The 26,999-nt window shown below is 34.1% G+C and overlaps 2 protein-coding genes across 10 annotated transcripts in view; one reads left to right on the top strand and one right to left on the bottom strand.

Moving 5' to 3' along the window:
- LOC136846158 (probable serine/threonine-protein kinase DDB_G0280133) overlaps positions 1-26,999 on the top strand; it is a 67,127-nt gene that overhangs the window by 29,896 nt on the left and 10,232 nt on the right. For all 3 annotated transcript variants that reach the window (XR_010855337.1, XR_010855335.1, XR_010855336.1), the window contains exon 2: positions 4,184-4,346. The gene's annotated coding sequence lies outside the window, so the exon portion shown is untranslated. The remainder of the gene's footprint in view (positions 1-4,183; positions 4,347-26,999) is intronic.
- LOC136846157 (uncharacterized) overlaps positions 262-26,999 on the bottom strand; it is a 72,681-nt gene continuing 45,943 nt past the window's right edge. For 5 of the 7 annotated variants that reach the window (XM_067116926.1, XM_067116929.1, XM_067116930.1 and 2 more), the window contains 6 exons: positions 25,717-25,835; positions 24,670-24,729; positions 14,094-14,268; positions 10,883-11,046; positions 9,614-9,863; positions 262-9,498 (listed from right to left, as the gene is read on the bottom strand). In XM_067116926.1, the coding sequence (XP_066973027.1) occupies positions 9,644-9,863; positions 10,883-11,046; positions 14,094-14,268; positions 24,670-24,729; positions 25,717-25,835 (738 nt within the window). In that variant the 3' untranslated portion in view covers positions 262-9,498; positions 9,614-9,643. Of the gene's footprint in view, positions 9,864-10,882; positions 11,047-14,093; positions 14,269-24,669; positions 24,730-25,716; positions 25,836-26,999 lie in introns of all 7 variants that reach the window. The other 2 variants (XM_067116932.1, XM_067116933.1) reach the window with 2 other exon arrangements.

Here is a 26,999-nt window from a genome sequence, read left to right as displayed (position 1 = left end):
TCAAGGTACTGTATATCAAAAGAGAGTTAACATGCTGTTAAAGACAATCCATACCCATTTTTAACTTCTTATATATTAATGCATTTATATTGCTAAATTATACAGTACCAAAAATTACCGGAATGTAAATTTTTATATTTTGTGTAAGATTATAATATAGTTACTAATTACCAATGAAATCCAAGTACTCTGGAATTAGCAGATGGCTCCGTAGGCTAATTGTGCTATCACTTTATTTGTTTCTGTCCATATTCTTTTCCATTTTCTTATGAAATTATGTTCTTTTTTGTAAGGTATGATTGTTTATATTTACCGCAAGCACAGTAAGTGCTCTAGAATTGGGGGAGGAGTGTCTCTTTATGAATAGTTCTTTGTCAGTTTGGAGTAACTGGGAACAAATTTTCATTAGACCTATTTTATAATGGGTTCATTATCCAGTTGATTGCTACACAGATTATTTCTGGGAACCTAACCTAATTGTATGGTGACCATTTTTTTGAAGTAAATAAAAAATTGTGTGGATTTCAGATCTCGCTTAGTTCACACTGTATACAGAAATAGTATTATTCTGACTGAGCATGGAAACTGCAAAGTTATCAGAGGCTGATTACATGAAAAACATCTTGAAATGCAAAACTAATGATATCCTATGCATAAAAACCAGTTAGGATAAATTGCTTTTCCGTACAGCACCCGACTGTTTTAAGATTTAACAGGATGAACAGCATAACTTTAACATTTGAAGATTGTTTGTTCACAGTGTGGTTTGCTACAATATCTTATATTTTTGTATCTAACCAGGACTAAAATTTTGCAAAGCTAATGGAAAAATTAGCATATGTCAATATGGGCTACAAATAGGAGCCTAAGCATCCTATAGCTTTGTATTGGCTGTACAATATTTACCGTAAGCTACACTGCTGTCCTGCATGCTGTGACTGTTTCCATTATTGCTATTTCATATACTTGTTGAGTATTCAGCATTATTTACATGTCATGTTTTTGTATAGGTTAAGAATCCTTACCTTACTAATTTACACATTAGGTGAGAAACATGTATTGCATTTACCCTGCTAAAAGTATTTTTTTCAACGTGTATTTTCAAAACGTAATAGAATGAAAAACTAATACTGTATTCTCTTTGAAATATAGTAAACATTCCTTTTTCCAAATTAGTGCTTTTTCTACATTATAAATTGACATCTGGGCACTCCCTTCTTAAGCAAAACAAACAGATTACTGTCGAGTCATAAAATGAGTCAAATTTTACCAGGCCACTGAATTCTACAGACCTATAAGGTTAAACTCAGCGTGAATATAAACTTGCATGGAGCTGATAACACTTACAAAGTATAAAAGTTGCAGTGACAAAAAAATGAAAGAAAATTGTCTTTCCAAAAAATTCAAGCCATTTCTTGTAAATTAGTCATAGTCTTCAGTATCTTCTAAGGACGACCTCATAAAATATATGGAGGAAAAGTAAGGCACCTGGCATACAGAAAAGTATTTCAAATATAAAGTGCACGAAGAGAAAATTCTATATATATTTATACTGTACTTGATTTGTGAAGTTGGGGATTATGAAGGAGAACTGTCACCAGACTATCAGTGGCATCATGCATCCAAGAGGAAGTATCACCAAGACAAATGCTTTAGTACATCATCAGTGCCAGATGATATATAAAGCCAAATTAAGTGAAGATGTGAGTGGGACATCCAAAAATGCACTTGGACCAAAGATGACTAAAGATGTGGGTGAGGAAAAGTGAAGATCAATGTCTCCTGCATTGTTGGGTGCTCCTTACACTCCAAGGATCACAGATACATTCCTTCTTTTTAATTTTTTCAAATTATCAACCTTTGAGTTACTGAAGAATATGACTGTTGTTAAAGGAAGAGATTTGTATTGTGTGTTTACACAAAGAATGAGAAAAAAACTATGACCACACAAGTCCAAAACTGTATTAAAGCCTAAGATGAATTTATCCTTCAAAGAATGTGATAAAAAGTAAAAAACATTATCACAGCCTACAGTAAAATATCTTAACTCAAAACATAACTACAGTATGCTTGTCTGGATAGCAAAAAATTCTTAAAATTTTCAAAATGTCACACAGTAAATCAGAAACAAGAGATATTGCAATATTGTGGATTTAGAATCCTACTTTGCTTGTACACAGTAACATGAATGCCTCATGTATTTTCTTCAGCCCAGAATTAAACTGTATATCACTGAAAAAGATACCTCATGACACTCCAAATTTTAATGCCATGCTTTGATGCAAAAATGAAATGATAGCTGTTTAGTAATCCATTTCAAAATACAAGTTGTTGCATGACCAGAACTAAGGAAGAATGCAGGTAAATGTGGAAAAGACTGTAAAATTATGGTAATAAAAGAGCCAAAAAAAAGTGAATAAAGGGAATTTAACAGTGAACAGTATATAAATTCAGTATTACCTGATCGATTGCAGCTCATTTCCTTCTCATCACAATCATTTTTACTTCACGAGACTGGTACTTTCCATTAAAACAACCAACCTCATTAATTCATATAATACTGTACATGTACAACATAATTTAAGATATCAAAAGGGCAATGTATGCTAAATATGAACAAGAATTGACTGAGCATGTGATGACCAAGCTGTGAATACTATTTTGTTAACCCATGCTATATTTAGATTTTATTTAGACATGATGACAAGCAGGCCTTTTTCACAGTAAACTGGCTTTGAATAACAGGTGGATTTTCTGTAGATGTATAAAATCTTGCAGCTGGGAAGCTAAAACATAAAGTAAAAAATATGCACAAAGTATGTACACAGCCTATTACCATCAAGCATTTTAGTTAAAAAAGATAAGGTTTGCATGACATTATTTTTTTCAACACCATACGATGTACAACACTGAATTTTTTCTGATGGAACACATCAGCATAAAATGATTGTCTACATGGATATTTTAGTTATAATCTTGAAAGACTACTTGTGGTGTAACTGTTGCGCAACCAAATTGGCCGCATAATAGGATTCATGAGTTTTCATGCCAAAAGTAAATTGCTGTTAATGGATGAATTAGTATAAAGTTACATTAAACAACTAATTATGCTAACGGAGAGGCAGTGCCTTTTATTTAAATTGTGCTTTCTGTTGGTAAATTGACAGATCTTGATGGTTTTATAGGCTTAAGAGCTTATAATTATTTTTTAGCCCAGGAGTAAACTGTTATTACCTAATACACCATGCTGAAATAGATTGAAAGTCATGGAGACAATCCTTTCATGCTATAGAACTTGGGTCTTGTATTGAATTCAGTACAAACCTTAATTGAGTCTCTCTCTCAGCCCTCCTCAAAAGTTTATAATTACAGTACATTAGCATTTACGACTTGCTCAGGTTAATAGCCGTAACTTTTAAAATTTTCTTTGGTATACTGTAGCATTGTCAATTTCCTTGGTATTTTTCTGTTTGCCACTGCTGTACTTGCCTAGCCCTTGATATTTTTTGTAAGACCGTTTTTCCAAAAATTATTATAGTGGCTGATGCTTATAAAATCTTTTGTCTTAAATCCTCTTGTTAGGATCATATAGTATTGAAGTAACTCCACAATCAGGTAATTTGATCAAGTTAGGTTATTTTTTGTTATTTATTTGAGGAAAGTAGCTTTAATTTACTGTACCCTAAACTGGCAGATATTTCTCATATTATTTTAATGTATTTTGTTCCTCAAAAACTAGTAAATCTCTTTACTTCCTATGTGAAGCTCATTGCCTATCTCCTTGTGATTTATAAATCTTAAAACATCTATGGTTCCACTGTGGAAGCCTAGTAGGCAAGTGCCACTTAAGTTTCCCTTGCTTAGCACTTTGGAAATAATACTAAATGTTCTTTGCAGCACCCCTTCAGCTCCAGCTTCTCATCTGTTCTCTGTTTCTTTTCTTACTTAGCTGTCTAACTTCAACTTTGCATTGGTCCAGTATTCACCTCATTAAAGAATAAATCTTGTACGAGAGTTATTTGAGTAGAAATGTGACTTGGTGGTGTAGTTTAAGTAATTTATAATGATAATGGTAATATATGTATCGTGGAATTTGTAAGATCAAACTGGACTATACGTTTGACTTCTTGATGTGTTACTTTTTATTTCCTGGAAGTGATTTTGTGTGTTCTTTCCCTTCTAGAGCCCAACTAGCTGCTTCGCCTTTCCATTATACTGTAACACCAGTGCCATAACCAATGATGATGTGCATTTTGGCCCTTTCACTAGTACAGTGGTTACTGGAGTACTGTTCTGCATAGATGTATAGTCATGGAGTTTCTCATTGACTAGAGAATACTGTAGAGGTAAGGAATCTGTATTATTAATCTATACATGTCTGATTTTTCTTTCCCCTTTTATTTTTTGTTGTGAAAAAAATGGTAAATGTGAGCCTTTTGGGTGTTTTCTTAAAAATTTCTATTATTTCCATAGAGAAATCAAAGTACATACTAAAACAATGCCTTTAGGTCCTGGCAGTAGGGACATGCACCTGGTGAGGAACAGAGGGCTAGGATAAGACCCCCCACCCCTTTTTCTTTTGTAAAATTAGTGGGTATGTATTGAAAAATTTTTGCCAAAACTTTCATCACAAACCCATTCCTTTTACAATAGCCCAAATAGCTATTTAGGTGGGAGGTCTTTCAAGGATACGTACTTAGACTTGCTGGAACCAAGTCAAACTTCTGGAGTAAAAGATCGTATTAAGCATGTGACGGCATGGATGAAGCTTCAGTAGAGAATAGGGACCACTAAGGGAAGCAATTTTTCTTGCTAAGGTTCTTGAGCCCAAATTTAAGTTAAGTATACCTTAGTTTAACCGCTGATTAACTCCAAGGGCTGGCCCAAAGGATTAAATTTTATTTTACGTGGCTAAGAACCAATTTGTTACCTAGCAACGGGACCTACGGCTTATTGTGGAATCCAAACCACATTACAACAAATTAATTTCTATCACCAAAAATAAATTCCTCTAATTCTTCATTGGCCAGTTGGAGACTCGAACGTGGGCCAGCAAAGTGCTAGCCGAGAACGGTACTGACCCATCCAACGAAGAACTTTGAGACCACTGGGAGGTGGCTTGGAGGCATCTTCATGAAAGCTATCATTAGGGGCACAAGATGAGGAACTGGGTTACAGGTGTGGACTACAGAAAGCAAAGGGAGATAAAAGAAGCTAAGAGAGCCACCGTTGTCAGATACATGGCTGGCATGAAGAGAGCAAATAAGGGGCAAGAGTCTGACTGTATTGGAGAGCTGGTATAAATAGCCATAGTAGCAGCTGGAAAGAATGTCTTGAGTCAGAGATGTGACTGGTACCAGGAGCATTGGCATAGGTGGAAGCATCAAGGATAAATTACCTTTCTCTGCATCAGCCATGGAGCTGCAGCATAGCCTTCTCAGCAAAGGCTGGAATAGTAATAGCCAGAAGTACTACTGCAAGCCATTGTATCACCGCCAAACTGGTACTGAAAAACCCCAACTTTGGACAAATTACATCTGTAAAAGTAGGATTTTGCATTGGAAACCCCCACCAAAGCTCACACTGATATCACACACAAGAATGATGATACCCTGTACTATGAAAGAAGAAACTTGTCGTCCAATAAAACCAAATTGCAGAATACGGGACAGTCCAAGTTGTGAACAGATCCACACAGGAAGTGACCCAATTTTATCCTATGAAATCAGAGGTGCTGTTTCTATCTAATAGGACCTGTAGGTATTGTCCTTATTCTTTCCTTCTCAACATAACGTCTAAGAATTTTGTGCAGACACTACAACCCATGTAAATTTAATGTGTTTTGTGGTTAAACAGGAAGAAAATGTTGATCAGTTTTAGTTTGTTTCTGGGAAAAAAAAGAATGCTGGCCAGTTTTCATGTATACCGTTTTCATGTATACCGTATGTGAGAATACAGTACACTACTGTATATGCAAAATATTGAATTTCCCAGCTGCAATCAGGATACATCTTAATACGTATAGAGGAACTAACTTTCATATACATATTTTTTTTTTTTTTTTTTTTGCAAGTAAGCTGCTATGCAACACCTGATCAAAAGCCAAAGTCCCATAAACAAAATTCCAAAAGCAGAAATTGCCTAGAGACTAATCGTAAAATTTCAGTCAACCTTGCATGGCAGTCATTGGTCACATTTTCAATTTTGTCAAAACCTATCTATATATCCACCAAATAAACAGACAAGAGACCAAAAAGCAGGGTTAAAACACTTAGTGCTACCATTTCAGCATGGCAGTTTGTACAAATAGCACACTACAAACTTGGGCAATAGTGTGTAGCAAAGCTCAGTTGTACATCTGTACAGTATTATGAAGTGAACAGACAACATACACTACGTAGTCTTTGTTGTGATAAGAAAATAAACTTAAAGACACTTATGCAAACATTATACAAATCTATGAAAGGATTCAGAAAACAAAATTAAAAAAAAAAGAAAAATTTATTAAATAAACGTATAAAATGATAATCACAGAGCAAAATAATACATGCACTGAAACAAATGCATCTACACATAAATATCTTTGAACACTAAGGATATTGTGTTTAAGTCCCTAGAAATAAAATGGCCAGTGTGCTATAACAGCATAGCATAAAAAGTCAATAACTTCAGAGCTCTAAGAACTGACTGATCATTATTCTCATCAAAGAGAGTATCAATTAATAAGAAACATGCAAGGAGGAATAGGAACAAATATATGACAACTGAGCTTAAAGCTTTGTACAGTACTGTACTCTGGTTACAGTATCTAAATACAGTCCATGAATAAATATGACTAAATAAGGGAATAAAAAACAAATCCAAATATAAAACTTGAGAGAGAGTAGTATGAACTGCCTAATCACACAATTCTGTTGTTTAATCCAGGAAAATGCTGCCTCAGACCCTCCCTATCTCAACATCATCTTTCCCTTTCTAGTGACTTGTACAATGACTTGAGTAAATACCTGCCATACAGGGAACTAACAATTACACACATACATACAAACACTATGTGCTAACAATCAATACAGTATATGTCAGCCTGCTGTCACAAAAAATAAAAAGCTGTAAACTTGCACCAGTGTTTACCTTACATTTAATGATTAGTCTGACAAAAAGGAACCCATAAATAAATATGGTGTGAAATAATCAACAGTAAAATATAGTAAAAATTAATTTCATAAAGAATTCTCTGAAAGACATGTTTAACAAATGATAATTGCTAGTCCACTAATTGCATCTATGCTAATCCAACTGGAAACTTTCAATTAACAAGAACACTCACGAAGGCAAAAAATTGATAGGCATTATTTATTTTTAGGGTAATTGTAAAAATAAATAACATTTGAGAGCATAGAGTCAATTTAAAGGAAGAGGTAAAAGTAAAGAGTAGGCAAGGAAGTAGTCAATCAGAGGATGGCGTTACAATCTCCTACTCCATCAGTTGACTGGACATACTGCATTTTTGCACTAAATTTGCTAACAGAAAAGAAAGACTGAAGACTAATCAGTCCCCAGATGCACAGACAAATACTGCATGGCACACTACTGATAATTTTAAGATATCTCTTTTAGCAATGCCCTAAAATATCACACGTCTTGTGAACCTTTATGATACATGTTGTAAGAATAGATACTTTTCTAGATCAGGACCTCAAAATTGTCAAATTACTTCCTGGTAAGACCATTCTCAACATTGCTTAGCCTTTTATAACTTGAACTTTTACAAGCATCAGAACTACAATTCCTCTAAAGAAAACCACACTTATCTTCATATAATTAGATCTATAACTAAAATACTTGGTATTCCTGTATATCATTAACTAACTTATTCTTAACCCTGAAAGAGCTTTATGTAATAACAATATAGATTTTCTATGAAGCAGTTTTCCTAAATTCCAAAATATAAAGGTAATATATTGCCCTGAATATTTCTCATTACTTTCTATACATTCACGAGAAAAAAAGTGCACCAACTGCTTTCCTCTTCAGGAACAGCAACACTGTCTTTGAAAGTAGGCTAACTAATTAAGATACAGAGCATTACACTTTAGGCAACAAAAATGACCTTATTAAAATTTAATAACAGCTTCTTTATGCTTCAGTGCTATGGTCAGGTAAGCACACTTCCACTTTATTATTTATGTTGTAATGAAAGACAAAGTTTTCTACACTTGATATGAGATGTAGAGACAAAACTTGAATGACTTACATTTATAAATGGCAGTTCTTTAAAACAACATAGTCTGCCATCTTCTTCTTTGTTGGTTGGGTTATATTCAGGTAGCAATTTTACATACAGCCTATATATTATGTCTTAAGTGGTTTCAGTTAGCTTTTTTTACTTATAGTTTTAAAATTCTCACTTTCCATGTCGTCTTCACTGAAAAACTAAATATTCTGGGAAGCCAATTTTTAATACAGATATTATATAAAAATAAAAAAAAAAAAACATTAGTAACTAGATGGAAATCACAGGTCAAACATTTCTGCTAGGTTTGGTGCCTAAATTCATTCATTAAAGCTACATACATTAATTACCGCTATTACAATTCCAGTGTATTATGGCTTAGAATTCTGAAAAGAAAGTCAGTCCCAATTTGAAAATAGCTGCTAAAACTAGAGATAATCTATCAGTCTGGAAAGTTTTTGCTGCACAATGCCTAATGCTAACTATTTGAAGTCCAAGTTATCACCACAAAGGTAATCAGATGTACATCACAAGTGAGCTGTCATACACAGTTGTTTTATATATAATTATTTAAAACCTAACTCTATTGGTTTAAACTGTCAACTGAGAATTTGCAGGATGCTATAAATAACCGTGCCGACACACTGAGAATTCCAGATACAAAATGTACGTGCACTGGAATTGGTGCAAGGTAAATATGGTTATTCACTGACCTCCCTTGTGCTCATCTGTCCAGTACTCTTTGCTGTACTTTTGTAATTCCATAAGCACAATCCTGAATGGCTAACAAACTGGAAGTCGTATACCCAGAAAAAAAAAAAAGAAGTAAAGCCAAGCACCTTGATACATACATTACGAAAAACTCTCCTGTTTTTCCACCAAAGAAGGATCTTGATTAATGCCGAGCATAAATATGTTGCACCGTCTCAGACCTCACTAGAATCTTTAAACTTGTAAGTCTTTATACGCTATGCATTACTATCTTAAAAGTATATACAAATGGCCAAAAGTACTTTAGTAACTTTTTCTATCACAAGTTACACATTTTCATCTCAATAAATATATACAGCTGGCTAGTGGTAATTAAAACAATATACAGCATATGTACACATTTGTGACTAGACCTTTTTTTGGTCAAAGAAATAAGTTTCTTGAATTGATGTTGTGCATCTTAAGCACAAACTTAACCAGCAACTTCAGTAGTCTCTGCAACTGACCCTCTAAAATCTGTGCCATGTTCTGGCTCAAATTATTTGAAGTTTATTCTGAAATTCAAAAAATCCTGTAATTGTTGGATAAGCTTACCTTCACTGTATCCATGTTCAGAAGAATATAATCTATATTTGTTTCATATTCATGATTAAAACCATTCAGTAATACCTCATTATTGCTCTTCAGTAGTTTTGCAGCTTAAAGATCTTTCACTTGACGCTCTTTGCCGTTGATCTGCAAATCTTGCCGGTAAATGTTGTCTGCTGGTTGTTCAATATGGTGTTTTACAGTACAACATGAATGGATTGACCATTTAGAGACTTGCCCTTGACGGTAGTAAGCTAAAACCAGTGTCTTCTCATCTGCATCACGTGTGACTGTAGGACCATTTATGTCAACCCAAGGATGACCAAAACAGCTGTTGGTAAAAAAAAAAAAAATGTAAAATATATTTATCAAAATCAAAACCTGTATATTTTACTCAGCTGTTCTCTGGAGAGAACTGCCAAAATCAAAGCATTAACCTAATACCTTATGTTTGTTTTGTACGCTAACCCCAACCCCCATCATGATGTCAGTTCAATCTGTCCTTCATGGACCACTCACTCACACAAATGGTGAATAAGGAGCTGGGAAGAACTCCAATTAAAAGTAGGATTATTCAACTTTATTGGGAAAACTGGCTAGTCATTCATTCAACCCAAACTATTAGTTCAGTTTTATTCACTGAAGCACATTGTGGAACTCCAAATAAAAGTAAGATTTATTTTAAAAATTAATTGTGGAAAAAATGGATCCAAACCATTACTTCAATTTTATTAGTAACTACATTTAAAGAAAGCTAATTGGTTTGCCCTGATTACTTTGGCATTGCCCAGGAAACCTCTGAGCCAATAGTGAAATTACAAACCACCTGTTTTTGATAAAAGAGTCCATGTCCATCTCTTGGCCCCTTGTTAGTGCAAGGGCTCAACCTTGTTAAAGTTGGATCGTGTTAGAGACTTTCCTCAAGTGTGGATCTAGCAGCATAGATCCTTTACATTCAAGTACCAATTCAGGCTATGTAAAAGTATTTTTCATGAAACATTATATTTTTTTAAAAAATTTCTTATGAAACATTATTTTTTTTTTTGAAAGGATGTATGGTGAAATTCTGGAGTAAATGCACTGTTCTTGGGGTTTTTTCTAAAATATGTCTTTTTTTCTTTTTTTCTAATTTTGAAAGGATGTATGGTAAATATCTGGAGTGCAAATCCACAACCAGCCTAATAAAAGTAATCAGCCTGCACCAAAAAAATTTATCTTTCTAAAATATGTCCACAAATGCCAGCCTAATAAAAGTAATCAGTCTGCACAGAAAAAACTAATCTTTCTAAAACATGTCATATTTCAGAATATAAAAAGTAAAACTGTATTACAAATATACCAGAACCATACCTGTAGTATACTGCATGTAAGACAACACCAGTCAAGTAGCTTATGGCACATAAGACAGCAGAGATTGTGATGAAGGTGTTGTCATATTTGGAACGATCAAGACCTACGATGCCCAGAGTGATGAGCACTAGGTTCTCAATAAATGCCAAAATGAGAAATAATACCTGAAAACAAATGAGACAAATATTTAGCAATGATTACCATCACTGTAAAACCTCACAAATAACTGCTCCTTGCAAAAGCATGAGACGTCAATTAGTGTCACATAAGTAGCGGTACATTTGCTGGGTTATCTTCTCACCTTCCTGCTTGTCGATGTTGATGTTAGTATCGACATCCCCCAGAGATGCCTTGGATAATTATCATCTTTGTATGGGAAAGGAACAGGGAAGAAAACATGCCCAACACATTCCCAACTGATATCAGTGGTTTATTAAATATATATATATTCAGTGAAGCTATTTGTAAAACAAAGTTTTTCAGAGCAAACATTATACATCGTTATATCCAAACCATTGCTTTACTATTCTTAGCTATAAAATATTATTTTGACCAAGGTGCAAACTTAACTACAAACTACAGTATTCACTTAAAATAAAGAAGAAAAAATGTTGTGGATGGTAAAGGGGTACAATTCCATTTTATCATGATAGTCAATTTTAAGCTCTAGTCAATTTTAAGCTCTCCATCCACATCAATTTTAAGCTCTCCATCCACATTGGTATTTTGCATTTAATCAGAGGGAATGGAGAAGTAACTCGAAAGTTATGGAACATTGTTATCTAAAATATGCAAAAATTTAATTTACTTATTGAATCTGCATAGTGCAAACCATTCACAAACACAGCACTGAATAACAGGGCCGTCAAAGACCACCAGTAAATGCACCATCCACAAAACAGGGTAATTATCACACATACAGAGAATAACAGATGATAAGGATAAGAAAATTAGTACATTATCACAAATCCGTGGAAGAATAAAAAAATTCTGGAAAAGGGCAATGAATTTGATGATAATTAAGGATTAGAGTGATGCTGAATAATAGCAGTCCAGCAGTAAGGAAACAACTAGGAACTTCATTTGCTGCACTCTCACAAAAAATGTTGAGGGTGACAGATGGCTGCATGTGTTGCATACACCATGTTACCACTGGCTTTCTGTTATACAAATGGCTGTAGAATCTGGGAACATTGAAAGGACAAATATGGGCATTTGTGAGTGATGGGGTTATGGAGAAACAAGCTTTTTTATATATTTTTTTATCATACCATTTTTTTTCACTGTAATTTTCATTTCATAATTTGTTAGTTTAATGAAATGTTTATGTATAACTGTCACAAAGTGTTCTTTCTATTGTATGGTGCCATCTTTAGTTTAAAGATTACTGAGCGAGAATTGACTTTGCATGGTAGGATGCACCTGTGAAAGGTTTTCATTGGCCATCATTTATGTCTTATCTTTCACAAGGTGAAAAAAACAGGTAGTACCTTATCTCATCAATGCTGTGGATAAAATTTTTTTTCTAAGTTCTATGCAAAATACTCCTGGTGTTAGCTGCTATAAACACAGAAGGCCCAAGTTATTTATTTACCTATTTAATAAAGTGCATTTCCCTTATCAAAAACTCTCACTGTGAGTATATTTGTTATGAACTTGCAATCACCATTATTCTGTATGGCATACAAAGTCCAGAGAGAGAGTATTACAAATTACTGCAAGACCTTTTCAATCTGTCTGATACAGTATATGGAAACTTTGCCCTTTGATGAAGGCTCTGTTGAGATTCCTGGGAGACAGGACACCGATGATTATTCAAACTCATCAGGCCCTGTGGTGGCGGCAGGACAAATAATTTTTTGGAGAGGGTCCTGGCAGTTAGACTTGACATCTTCATCTCCACATTTTCTCATCATGGTGCCTTTGACAACATAGAGTTCAGGGCTTAATTGTTTCTGTGTTACACAAGACTGATAAGTTTCCATCCCATCCATGATTCCTACGGGAGTGTCCATGACAGTACAGTCTCCATAGCAGCACCTTGCAGGACTGTAGCACAACAAGGATATTATACTTTGGAGCACTTAGGTTAGGAACTTTTTGTATCTCTTCAATACTCATGGATGTCTCACAGACACTGTTTCCTGGCATTCTGAGAAGTGAGTTCTGATAATTGTATTAATAATTCAAACTCCAGTCAGGTTTTACAGTTGTCAATTAGCAGTCTGGGGCTTTGGCAACTTGATTCTTCCCCACCTAAATTGAGATTTGAGCAATATAAGTAATGAGTTAGTTACGAAGCAAATGTAATTTTCTAAAAGTGGAATTTTTTTCGTTATGCACAGATTTTTCCTCCCAGTCACATGTTCTCTCTGATAAGGTTAAACATACACAAAGAACTAGTTTGATATCTGAAAACTGTTAGAGGTGCAGAATGCACCCACTGCCTCTTGTCTATATTTGGAGAATTCTTGTCTGGGCTGTACAAGATGCTTTTTCGGTATTATACTTGAAAAAGATTTTGATGTATGGCCAAGAGTGACCAGATGTGTTGAACAGCAGGACTAATGTGCAGTGAATGTGCCTTGCTGTCAAACTTCTCAGTTCCAGAGGTCTTTTATTCCTCACACTGTTGGACTGTGGAAGTCTCACTGAGGATGGTGTGCAATTACAGCCTCTGCAGTTCAAGCACAGATGCAATATATTACTACCCTAAAACAAGTCTCCTTGTATTTTTAATAATTTATTTACATTTTTATCTTTTATCAAATTAATTTATCTTTTCTAATAACTAATCTCCTCTTTCTGTATTTCTGTAATATCTACTATAATTTCTTTCAAATGAACACCATATTGTTTGGAAGCGTGAATTTCAAGTCATCATCCTCTGTAGGCCTGTTCCATGTGAAAAAGGTTCATCTCATGAATAATAATAATAATATAATAATAATAATAATAATAATAATAATAAAATAATAATAATGCAAATCTTCTTCACAATCCCGTGAATATGTTTATAAAATACAAAATCCACATTTATGTAAAGTAAATACATTTGTAAATACATTACTTTACATAAATGTGGATTTTGTATTTAATAATAATAATAATAATAATAATTTACGAAGCTTTTTATGAGTAAAAGCACCTCATTAATTCCTTTTTAGAAAATGAAAGTTTTGTTTTCCGAAACAAAACAGATGTACATTACCTGAATAACAACAGTGGAATGTCGACGAGAAAGCTGCTTCTTCACAGCAGATGGTCGCTCTAAACGAAAATATACAAGGGTTGAGGCAATGGTACCAAGGAAGACGTAGAAATAAGGGCGTAGGTACGCGAGGAAACAGTGGCAGCACACATACTTTCGTAGTGGCAACACTGACCTAATGAATAAAAGAAATGTATTAAATTTGATTCCGTGAAATACAGCAAAACAGTGTGCTTATTTGATGTACTAGGCTATTTTACTGTGTATGTACAACCATCTAGAAAGCCATTAAAGGGCATGAGCCATTCAAAATTCACATATAGAACTCCAAAACAAAAGATTTTTAATCAAAAGCTTGAGAAAGAAAATTTCATAAAGTTACTTGTGTAAATAAAACTAATGAATCAATCTGTAGAATCCTTAGGTTGTCATAAACTATCAGTGAGACATGGAATCATTTCCCTGTTCTGTTAAGCTAACATCTCAAATAATTTACATATCTATACTTAGTAATGTACTTGCATCCATCTCTCTTCATGGTAAAGGACCAGTGTGTCACATCGCTCTAAAAGAAGTCTGAAGCATAACATCTCTCTCTCAATTACTTATAAAGGAACCCAACACAATTCAAATTGATTTCCTCATTTACTTGACTTTAGTAATGGGACTTTAGTTAGTAAAGTGGAAGCAAAAGCAATTTCCTACATTAAATGTGCCAATTTTTTTTTACAAATAATTTGCATAAGATTCACTTCCTGTGGTAAAAGAACTATGTGAGCAGGAACCAATATCCCTTAAAAGCAATGAAAAATCCATCCCCTGTACAAGGTTAAAAAGAAAATTAATTCCAATTAGTTAACACAGTCAACTTGAGAGTTAGTTGAAATTAATCTCATTTATGAGGTTTGGTGAGTTCCACATATTGTACAGTATGTAGTTTATTTGCCTTTAAATAAATTGATTAATTTTAATATTCTATACAGTACAACTATAGTCACACTAAAGAGCAATGTAAATTTAAGTACCTGACTGGTCTTTCAAATGTGAGTAAGACTGCCCACAATTACTCTACTGTGTAGAGTAACATGTCAGTGGTATGTTATGTACCATTCCATATGCCTTTATGATACATGATACAACATTTTGTTGTATGTCATGTACTATTACATGTCTTTACGCTAAATGCTACAACATTTTGTGAGGTTCATGTGTTGAAGAATTGAAGTAAAAAATAAGTGTTGAGTTGCATGTTTAAGTTTGTGTTGAAGAATTGAAGCAAAAAATTGTGTTGAGTTGCATGTTTCCAACTTTTTCTCTAGGTTAGGTCTCATGATCAGTTTAATAAACTAAGTGTCGCATAGCTATTAGATCATTTTTTTGTGAAACTGTGACTGGAGGTATACTTCCATAACTCTTTACCAGAGATCTGTAGCTCATTATGCTTACTTTATAGCTTTTCATAAATATTACCATTCTTTCCATTCAGGCCTTCCCAGATTATTCCATATACCATGAATTATAAGTTACAAAGTTAATTCTAACTACAGCACTGGTTAAGATCAGACATTAGTTGCGAAAATACCTAATTAACCCTTTGAGATTCAAAAGTCATCATCCCATCTCAACCATGAGATTCAAACATCTGCTGAAAACTTGAGGCAAACTACATGATCTTTCGAATGTTTGTTGTTTTTCATATTTTAATATAATACCATGAAGTGTAGGTATTCATCTCCAAATGATACCAAAAGCAGCTTCCTATCAACAAAAATAACTCATAGTGTAGTAAAAGAAAATCATTACTACTTTGTTTTTCTTTTACTACACCTCAAAATCATCAAGAGCTGATGTGGAATTTTAATTTATATCGGTTACACATGCACTGAAGTGAAAAGGGCTGAAATCAATTAATTTAAATGGAAAAATAAATTGCTAACATAGCTAGAATGCAACCCTGCAGAAAACACTCGAAGAATGCTAGCAGAGCAGTTGCCAGCACTGGTGGACCACAAAAAGTTTGGTTACTGTTTAATACATACTTGCAGACCCAAAAGTGTGTGTGTGTGTGTGTGTGTGACTGTGTAGCCATCGCAAGGCCACAATATAGGAAAGTTTATTGGCTGAACCCTATTTTGTTAATGATGAACAGTATTACATGAAGAAGAATAATGTGATCTACACAAATGGAAAATGAGGTAGCGAACTTCAAAATCTCAATGCTCTGTTAAATACAGTACTGTAGTCTGATAAAAGAATTTTTCTTAAAAAGACCATTTCTGGAATTATCTGACAATGCTTCTGGTGCCTTTACTAGAGATTCGACATAGAAGGGTCGTGAAAAAAGATGGAAGCAATTCCTCTATGAATAATTTCTTCCCATATCTTTGATGGAAGAACTGTTTCATGTTCAAAAACCAACTTTTCACTGAATATATTTGAGATGAAGTGGAAGTACTTTAAGTCTTGACTAAGCTTTTTCTTGCTAATAATATGTCATTTCTTCCTTAATTAAAAGTGCTTGATAGTCACACATGAGCCAAGATTTTGAGCTAGTTGTGCATTGCCAAATGATACACAAATCTGGTGCACAAGTAAATCCTATATAGAAATGGGAATAGTGAGTTAAGGTGAATATTTACCTGGTTAATCTTTAAAATGCAGAGCAGAGGCAAAGCACACACAAGCACAGAAAGCATCTCATAAAAATACTCAAAGGCATTTAATACTGTACTTTGCCTACTAGCCTTTTTACAACATGCATGCTTTAAATAACCTACTAATATACACTTAGTCTATGACTGTTGTTAATATTCTGTACAGTACATAAAAATTTTCATATAAATGCATTGCAACAAGAATTTTAATGCAATACATTTTTCTGTGATATTGCATGTCAGTGAAACTAAACATTACTACTGTAATTGGGATCCCTCAATGTGTGGTGAAGTGTGATTAAACCACACATTGCACTACAAAGTAACATTTATCTTTAAAGTAACACCTATCCAATTATATACAGTTATCTTCAAAGTAGCAGCCACCCAGTCATATACAGTTAAAGTATGTACAAGCTACCAACCAATTAAATCAATCATACCCAGTCCAACAGCTTGTTATAGCACAATTTTCACACAAACTTAAGTATGACCTCAGTTATCCGCATGTGCACTACCTGCTACTCGGCGCTATTCACATGCAACCGCAGCCCACCACATTATATGTGTGGATATATATACAATGAATAAAATTCCTTCCGTTTGATTTGTAACAATATGCGGGCAGAAAATGTGATGGAAATGCTGTTAACATTCCATGTAGCACACTGGTTAAGGGTATTGTAAGGTGACAGATGAGAGCAATTGTGTTCAAGGGGGGAAGGGCCTGGAGAGCAGAATGGAAAGGGCTGGAAGAGCACTCTTCTGCTTGGCAGCTTTCACAACTGTCATTGGCTTCTAGGCAAGAATGTCATACACATCATTCTGTTTATAGCCTTCTGATGTGTTATCATTATTTCACAGAAGTTTTGTTCTCTCATTGGCTGCTTGTGAAGACCCTCTGCACACCTCAATAGCCTCTTCTGAACAGTTTGCCACTTTGTGACCTTGAATTTGTAAATGCTTAAATCTGTAAACAAAAAAATCAAAACAAATTTCGCTTATTGTCACGCCTTCAGAATGGGACTGTATCAAAATACAGGGACTGCCTGTATTTTGATCTTTACAGTATATTCCACTGTTAGTTACAGGACTGTACAGTGTATTTAGTGTTTTTAAGCATATGTAGTGACAAAATAGGGTACAAAGAAAACGAAATTGCCGTCTACATTGTAGAGTTTTTTTTTTTGGCAGTATCCACAAACTTTCAATAGCAACACGGGTCACTGATGTACTATTAATGCGGATAATTGCGGTAATACTTGTACTTGACTTTGACTCATACCATTCTAAATTCACTGCATCTCCTACTTCACTATTCTGTCAGGCATATTCATACATCTACTACTACACCATTCTGTCAGGCATTTGTACAAAGTACTTGAAATTCAACTCTCAATTTATCACTGAAAGGTCGACTCACATCCACGGAAAAAATTCTTTCAATCACTGGTCTGCTTTTTCACTCGTCTCTCCCATGCAAACTTTTATTGTACAATATCTTCTATTTTCTATTCTACCTTCTGAATGCCTATTTACCAGTACATAACATTTGTCTTCGCACGACTAAAATCCCTGCACATACGTTAATGTCAACCTCACCTAAATTATTCACGAAACACACAAGGTATATACAGTATTTACAAAAAGGCTTTAGTGATTTATGTAAAACTGGCAAAACTATAAATTTCTAAGCAAATAAAAACAATTTTTGTTTTATGACAATAAAAAACAAATATCCTTTAATGCCTTCCTGTCCAAAAGGAATTTGGCAGCTTTCAGCTCTATATTTTCCCAAAATAGGGAAGACGTAGAGTTGATTACTGTTAATTATTATTATAATTTTCAAAGCATTAGTACATGTCATTAATAATTATTTATAAACACAGTAACAGCATACAGAATTATATTCTTACTTGTCACTGAACATGTAAGACATGCAAGAGAATAAGGGAAAAAAAGATTTTTGATTTTCTATTTGTATGACTGCAGTGCAGATGACTTTTCTCATTTAGTTCTATAGTATAATGCCTTTCTTGAGCTATAGATACCAAATTCAACTAAAATGTGACTTGTAAATTCAGTGGCTTACTAACCTTATGAATAATAGTGGTAAAAGCTATACAGGGTATAAAGAAAATCTAATTTTGTTCTTAAAATGCTGGATTAATGCTGCTAAATCGACTAATGTTAGAATACCAGAAATAATGCCTTACACTATCAGCTGTAATTTTAGTTTTATGTGCACTGAAGCTTTGGATGTGAGTTCCTTTTTAAAAAAGAGGCCTGGACTAATCTGGTAGCAGTTATGATAAAACCTCTGAGCTGAAGTCAGTCACCTTTCATAAATTCTGCTGGTACAGCATATGTATATCACTCACCTTGTCAGTTAGAGAGTGGATCTAAATATCAGACTTAATATGTAATCTTCCTTCGTAAGAAGGGGCCAAGTGAGATTTTTGTATTCTACACACTTGTAGAATATATATACTATACATCAAAGTCACATTCCTGCAACTTGGCCATTACTCAGTCCTGTATTTGTTTCCACAAAAACCCATTACTTTTACAAAGCCAATTAATCTACCATAGTAAAATGGATTTTTATAAGCCCATTATTGTTCACACTGAAGATGAAAAAATTCTTAACATCTCTCATCCAAAGCTGTTTCCAAAATAAGATTGGTAATTTTTTCCTACTGACCATCTAATTATTTACCTCCACACTTTGCCAATGTTACAGGCAAAGTAGCAGTTTTATTAATAATTCTTGGATCTAATGGTAAAAGTTCACCATTTGACCTAATTTACACTACAAAATTTTGCAATACACATTTCATAATAAAAAGTAAGTAAAGGACTGATTTACTTCTACCATTCTCTGAATGAGAGAAAAATACTATTCTTATATATGCATGTATAGCTCTGTACCTACTTTGGAATAAGTAAAAAAACAATATGGCTCTTCAAATTCACTAATAATTTGAGCAGCGCTTGATTCATTACCAATATGAAACCACAACTCATGCCGTGTTCCATTTACATGTACTGTACTTTCCAACAGTGCAACAGACTTTTAGCCAGTTAGCAAAATAAACCAAAGCCCTATTTGGATTCTTATTAGTAAATACAAAACTTATTGCTATTTACAATGCAAACAAGTACATAAAATTCAAACACAACAGATTTTTATATTGTTGAAATATACACGACATATTACCTTATGCATTACTGAAAATGGTTCACAGAATTACTGACAAAAATAAAGTAAAACAAATCCACCTCACATCAAGCAGTAATTACACTACACAATCCTTACAGGAAGCCACACAATCTTCACAGGACTACAGCCTTAGTAAATCTTTGATTGACAACTACGAACAGCATTGCGAAATGCAAAGAATTGTGATAGTTTCTGAACAGCATTATGAAATGCGAGGCATATTAATATTTTCTGAACATCATTACTAAAAGCAAGGCACTTTTGATGTTTTCTTTTAAATGCACAGAAGGACACCATACAAAGACAATAACCACAGCCCAAATATAACCTTGTACAAAAAATTCTTCTTCACTTAATACTGTGTCTAAATTTCCTTCTAGGTTTAAAAAAAATATTTTCAGTTATCACAAAAATTCAAGCTACAAACCTTGGCCATATCATTAACTTCCTATGTAAAAGAATACGTTGTATAAAAGTGCTATTTATCAAGATGTCATAGTTTTGCAATCACACAGTATGCCAAAAGAAAGTGCCCAATCTTTATATACTGCATACACATATTTTCACCAACACTTTATTAGTGTTTTGTAAGGTAGTTGCATGATTTGTACACAAATATTTCAGCTGCACATTTAAAAAATTCATATGCAGTGAAGAGAATAACATGGAATAAAATTTACTTTGACATCTGTTATTTGACAGTTTTAAATTTTTAGTAGCCCCCATATACGCTACGTTTTTTTTTTTTTGTTCATTAATAGATGAAAAATGAATAAATTCCCCTAATTATTCCAAACTGTTAATTAAATACAGAGTTATCACCTGATCAAAATGACTTGATATGTTTCAAGAATAATAAGTGTTCCATTTCAATATCAACTTCATTTTTCCATGATTTGTTATGGTGATCCGCCCATCTATCTTTACTGCTTTACCATCACCACTAATTATTTTATTATCATTACTGCTTTTGTTGTTAGGTGTTTTAACCAGTGTGCTATGTCTACCTTGTGACTGATATCTTGGATAGTGGACAATTTCAAGTCAGTCTTGTGAAAAAAGTCAGTTTCAGTGTGCAACCTCTTAAACAACAAGAATGCCTATCTGGGCAGGAGACAAGGAACAGAATCAGTTCCTAGTATCCATTACTTCCTTTCCCAATCTATTTTTACTTTCTTTTTGCCTCCTGTTCAGAGAGTATATAGAAAACAAAGAGTATATACAGAAATATAACACGGCATAGCAAGTTAATGCCACTTTGGTGTAAACTAATCTTAACCACTGGTTTGTAAACTGAAGTAATGAAATACAATCAAGCCAACAAAAAGCAGCATATTCATCGATATAAAGTTCAGATGAAAATCTTTTTTAAACTGGTAAAGTTTTCAAACTCCTGTTTCCATGAAATCATGACTGATTTGACACATCTACATGATTCTCCATTCTTGGTAATACACATAATTTCACTAGATTTACAAAAGGTATAGTCCTGTCATATACAGTCAATGAGAGGGGTAATGAACTGACAAACACTGCAGAAAATCACACCAACATTAAAGGCTACATTCAGTGCATTCTCAAAAAACAAACAAAACCAGAGGATGAGAATAGTCTTTGAAATAAAAAAGAAATCAAGGCATTAAGTTATAAAATCAGAAATGATTTAGTGTCTTTATAGCTTCATACTCCAAGTCGGAGTAAAATATTTATGATGTGAAGAATGATACAGGTAATGCATAGAGCTTATTAATGAGAAAAAATGGATTAGGATTTTATCTAAGGTGTCACTTGTCACGAAAACACGAAATCTAATTTGCTGGTCATGATAAATTACGCAATGTACGATCAACTTCCACTTTCCAATTTCATTGAAGCCCCAAACAGCCAGGGTTTGGATCTAGGTTGGCAAATTAGCCAATTCAAATCCTTATAAAATCAAGAGAAAAAGATGTTTATACCAACCCATCAATCATACTGAACCCAAATCACAACTGGAATGTCCCCAGACTTGCCCATTCTGAAGTCATAAAGATTAAAGACACAGGAAAGCTACAAGTGACTGGTTGCAAGTGTGAACCTGGAATCATCAGTTGACGGAATCTGCTAATCTCATTCTATCACATGCCTCGTGACTGCTAGCATTGACAGTCTTTAAAGCTTAGCTATGGCAGTAAGGATTATTGATGAGCTTCTATGAATATATTTTAGATTATATTAACTTTATTTTTTCTATACTGTACTTGTTGATTATCTCATCATGATTCCAACTTCCCATCATTTTCTTCTGAAAACTTTAACGACCCATTTTTCAGCCGCTCAATGTTCATAAGCCAGTATCTTGATTTAAATTCTAGGTCCCTTGCCTAACTTTTCTAGTTGCTGCACACTTCTCAGTCATTGGTAGTCAAATAGTGGGAGCTCTCAACAAGTAAGAAAGAGACCCCCCACCCCATAGTGAGGGAGTCTTACTATCCTAAAGTAGCACTTCATGTCTGTACTAAACAATTGGGCACTTGATTTCTTTCCAAAACAAGCATTAAGGTACTGTTAATGATTGTTTTATAACTAAAAAAAAACCTAAGTTTGAAAATTACTGTGGCAGACCTGCTACTGCCTAGCAGTTTATCCTACCTCTTTGACGATACAAAATAATAACATGGTAAAACAAAATGGTAAATTTAATGGTTTTTATACACTATAATGCCTAGACTTGCAGGTTTTTTTATGTATTAATACATTCTTGGTTATTCAAACTATGGATAAGATATTTTTTTATTTCCTGTGCCTGCATAAGTACCACAGCTCCATCTTTCATGAGAAAGAAGATAATCATCAAGATACCGTAAGTTGATGGAATTTTTTCAGAATGAGTCTGCTTCTTAAACCATGGTACTGAGGGCCACGTTTGGCTAATAAGTTCTTTCAACATTTGGAATAAAAAAATGTATTTCCTTTAAAACAGAATTAATTTTTTACAATAAAAACCTATTACTCACAATATAACCCAATTTCAAGGTCCATAACATCTCAAACACATCCATCTTTTATCTAACAAACAACAGAGGAAGTAGCAGCTCTAATAATAAGAACTGAAATTGGTTTGTATTAAAATAATTAGTTTTGTTTTTAAAAATTACATTTATTTTGCCATGAACAAATTACAGTGTGTACTTATACTATACTGTACTCCAAATTACAATTTACATGGGGGGATCAAGCAGCTAGCCCCCAGAATTAGTTCACTGAGACTCTCAGGATCTGCTGTGAGAAGCTCCAGGGACTTGGAAAAGCAAATGTACTGTTGCAATGAATGAGGAAGATGTGTACATAAGGACAAATCCGTAATTTTGTAAGATAAAAGGAATATTCATGTGGAACTCTGGTGGAATGTTGAAGATAAGAATAATTTACCCATGTAAAAAGGCGTGGCAACAAATAATCTTGAAGAATCACACCTTGAAGAATGCCATAATGAGATGGGATGCATCAGAAACCAACTGTCCCACAGCTACTACTGGCTCCAAGAAGTAAGAGCCCAGTCACCTATTAGTAATGTCCCTAAAATAAAATCTTGCAAAAAAATAGTGGCACCTACAAGTGGCAACCAATAAAACTGAATTAGCAACCATAATTCTCTTAAAAGCATGGGAAAGGAGATGGCTTGTAACCCTTGTACACCCCCACTTTAAATGTGTGTTGTATTGCCACCCTTCTCACTGCTATATGCCCAAAAGATAAATGTTTTGAGCTACTAACAGTGTCCTATTTTACTTGCTTTTAGTGTGGCCTGTGGAAAATCAAAGTTTGGACTTACATTGCCTGAAGTACTTAATACCCTGATGATCAAATTGTATTGCTGTAACTGGGCACAAAAGAACCTCTGCTCTTAGCATGGTAAGAGGGCATTGTGTTGGCAAATGCCACTGTGGATTCATTCTGGCTACAAAAAAATCACCTGGTAGTTTGTCATTAAGAAGTTCCATGAAAAACCACTCTCTTACAACTAGTTTGTCATTAAGAAGTTCCATGAAGAACCACTCTCTTACAACTACTTCTGAATTGAAATTGGATTATAAAATTTAGGCTGAAGGCCTAGTGGTGGGACCTATGAGGTCAATCAGTGCTGAAAATAATATTGAAACAAGGTAAGAGAGGTCGGAAAGTAAGATGGAAGAAAGAATATGAGAGGAGGCATAGTAAAAGGAACGTAAGAAGTCGAAGCTAAGGGCCAAAGGTATACTACAAAGAACTGTAGGTACTGTAATGGCTACAGTGCATGGCATGTGTGAACAGAGCCATCTGTTAACTGCATCTCTTACTTCATTTGTTAAACAAAAGATGGTGGTGGTTGGGATTTGCGAACCACAAAATTTGGCAATATTATAAATAATGCGTTTCTGGTAAAATAAATTTTTAGCCAATACAAAACCAACCATATTGCTTCAAACTGCAAATATTTTCTTTAAAAAAATATAGTGGGTTAGTATACTATTTCTACATGCAGTGGCACGCTCCACCACCACAACCCCACCACAAGTTTCAAGACATACACCACACTAATGAAAGTTGCCAAATCCCTGAATTAATCAAGCAAGTGTTATGAGAGTATGCCCAGTCCTTAACCCATGAGGAGTGTCCACGCTTTTGCTCCCAAAGTAATAATGCCACAATGAAATCATAATCCCATCCAATTTCTTACCCTCGTGATTTTTGGGTGCCCCTTCCATATGCCCTTCTTTCTTTATTCCTTCCAACTGATCTGCAAAAAAATGTATAAACCAACACTTCACAACAGGAGTGAACATACACTTACAAAAGCTCCCGGATCATCTGGTTCTCTTAAATTTCAGAGCTCAAGTAACTGTCTGAACACAAGGCAAACTCAGTGATGATGCCATTGCATGTGGTGACAAGAGATCTGTGGCACCTTCTTCCACCCTAATCACATTTTTCCTTGGAAAGTCTCCATTTTTTTCAGTAATGAGAAGGAAACAAGGTCAACTGAAAAAACATGCTACAGTGGTTTTTCAAAACTGCCCACAAATTACAAAATCATTGCAAATACTGTAGTTCTGAAATGATCATAGTAGTCTTTTACATAACGCAGGACACGTACATTAGTGGTTTTGTAAGTGAACAAATTTAATTTTGGTTTTTGCTTCTGAATAACAACTGCAAGACAGATACGTACATCTGAATTTAAGATTTTTGCAAAGGAATTATAAAACTGTAAATATTTGAAGATAAACTGAATAAATTTGGACTGATGTGTTTTGTTGTTGCAAAAATCACAAATGCTATATAATCTTATGGAAGCTCATTTCTACATGCAATCAGAGTGAAGACTGTCACTTTCATGAACTGTTGCATAAACAGGATCAGGGTGTGGGCATAACTAAGAACAGAAGAGCCCATAATTCCAGCAAAAGAATTCTCTTGCCATCATCATTTCAGTGCCTCAACATACTTCTGAAGGTGAATGTTATAGGTACAATTAATCTTTCACTGCATCCTTATACAGTAAAAGTGAGTACAAAGTCTAGATATGAGAAAACTATTAAGAGCCACACACATCAAAGTTTTTAAGTTGAGCTTCATGCTTAGAAACTACTAACTGAACATGAACTCATATTCAAAAATTGTAGTAAACTATAAATTGTTCGGCAAAGAAATTAAAAAAAGAAAGTTAAAACAAACTACGTTTTCCATTCATCAAACTAACAAAATCAGTTAGCAGCACACTCACCTTTCCTCTAATTTCAACTTGAATACGAGGACCACCACAAAATGTATACCTAAAACAACAAAGACTTTCCATGTGTATGCCAGAGTGAACAGAGTGCAAGCTATGGCCCGAGAAACAACCTGTAATGAAACAAGAAAAAACATTCTCAATGCATTTCACCTTAGTGTGTCTGACTACTTTGCAAAAGTTTATATAAATATAAGTCCCAGTTAACGACGGTCTTGACTTACGCCATTCCGATCTTACAACACTATTCAAAAATATCCTTAAAATATCTGGTTCTGACAAACACCAAAAATTCCGAAGTTACGATGCTGGGTCAGGCGGTGTCATGCTGGAATTTTTCACTTTTTAAAAATTTTTATATATTGTTTAATGTTAGGTACTATATTTGTTGCCAATTACCGTTTTTATTATTTTATTTCATGTATCTAGATTTTGTATACATATATTGTATTGTCTCTACTTTGTATATGACCCAAAGCTGATATATTATTACGATTATTATGGTTCCAACTTACACCGAATTTCAACTTACAACAAACTGTAAGAATAGATCTCCATCATAACTCGGGGACTGCCTATATTATTTAACATCCTAGAATTCCAAAAATGATCTGAAGATCAGATAAAATGCAAAGTTACAGTCTCATAATCAGTTCGTTGAATGAGTTACATGAAAACAGTTACCATAAAATGACAAATTTATTAAATTAATTTGTATTTTTCATAACTAACAAACCTGAGGTCTTAACATTAGGAAACACTTCTAGTGCCAGCTTGAATCCGGTAAAATCAACAAAATTGCATATGCAAGGGACTAGTGGCATCTGTCCTTAGTCATGAGTTACGTGGGACCGCCCAAACCCAAACAGTGCTCCGTGGCTTCATCAGTTACTCTCTTATTGCCTTTGAGAGAGGATGAGTTGTTCCTTCTTCTGTTACACAAAAAATCAATCTAATGCCAAATCTATTACTTCATCTAAGACACACACAGGGACAAAAAGACAGTAAATACAAATCATACCAATATGAAGCACCAAGCATTAAATGTGCAAAGATCTTTTGAACTTCTTCAAAGACAATCAACAGACAGAAACAGTACTCTAAAATACTGAACACAATTAGGTTGAATTTCTCTATACGGTATTATGAATTGCTATGACACCATTTGAAAAATTTAGTATGGGAATAAATTTCTTGTATATTTACTTGGTTTCTGAAAATCTACGAATTAATACAAAGCTATATCCTGGGGCTTTAATTCCTTTAGTTCTTTATGG

This window comes from Macrobrachium rosenbergii, chromosome 14 (genome assembly GCF_040412425.1).
Source record: "Macrobrachium rosenbergii isolate ZJJX-2024 chromosome 14, ASM4041242v1, whole genome shotgun sequence".
NCBI lineage: Eukaryota > Metazoa > Arthropoda > Malacostraca > Decapoda > Palaemonidae > Macrobrachium > Macrobrachium rosenbergii.
Note: the sequence above shows the minus strand (reverse complement) of the source record. Positions and strands in the feature narration are given on the sequence as shown.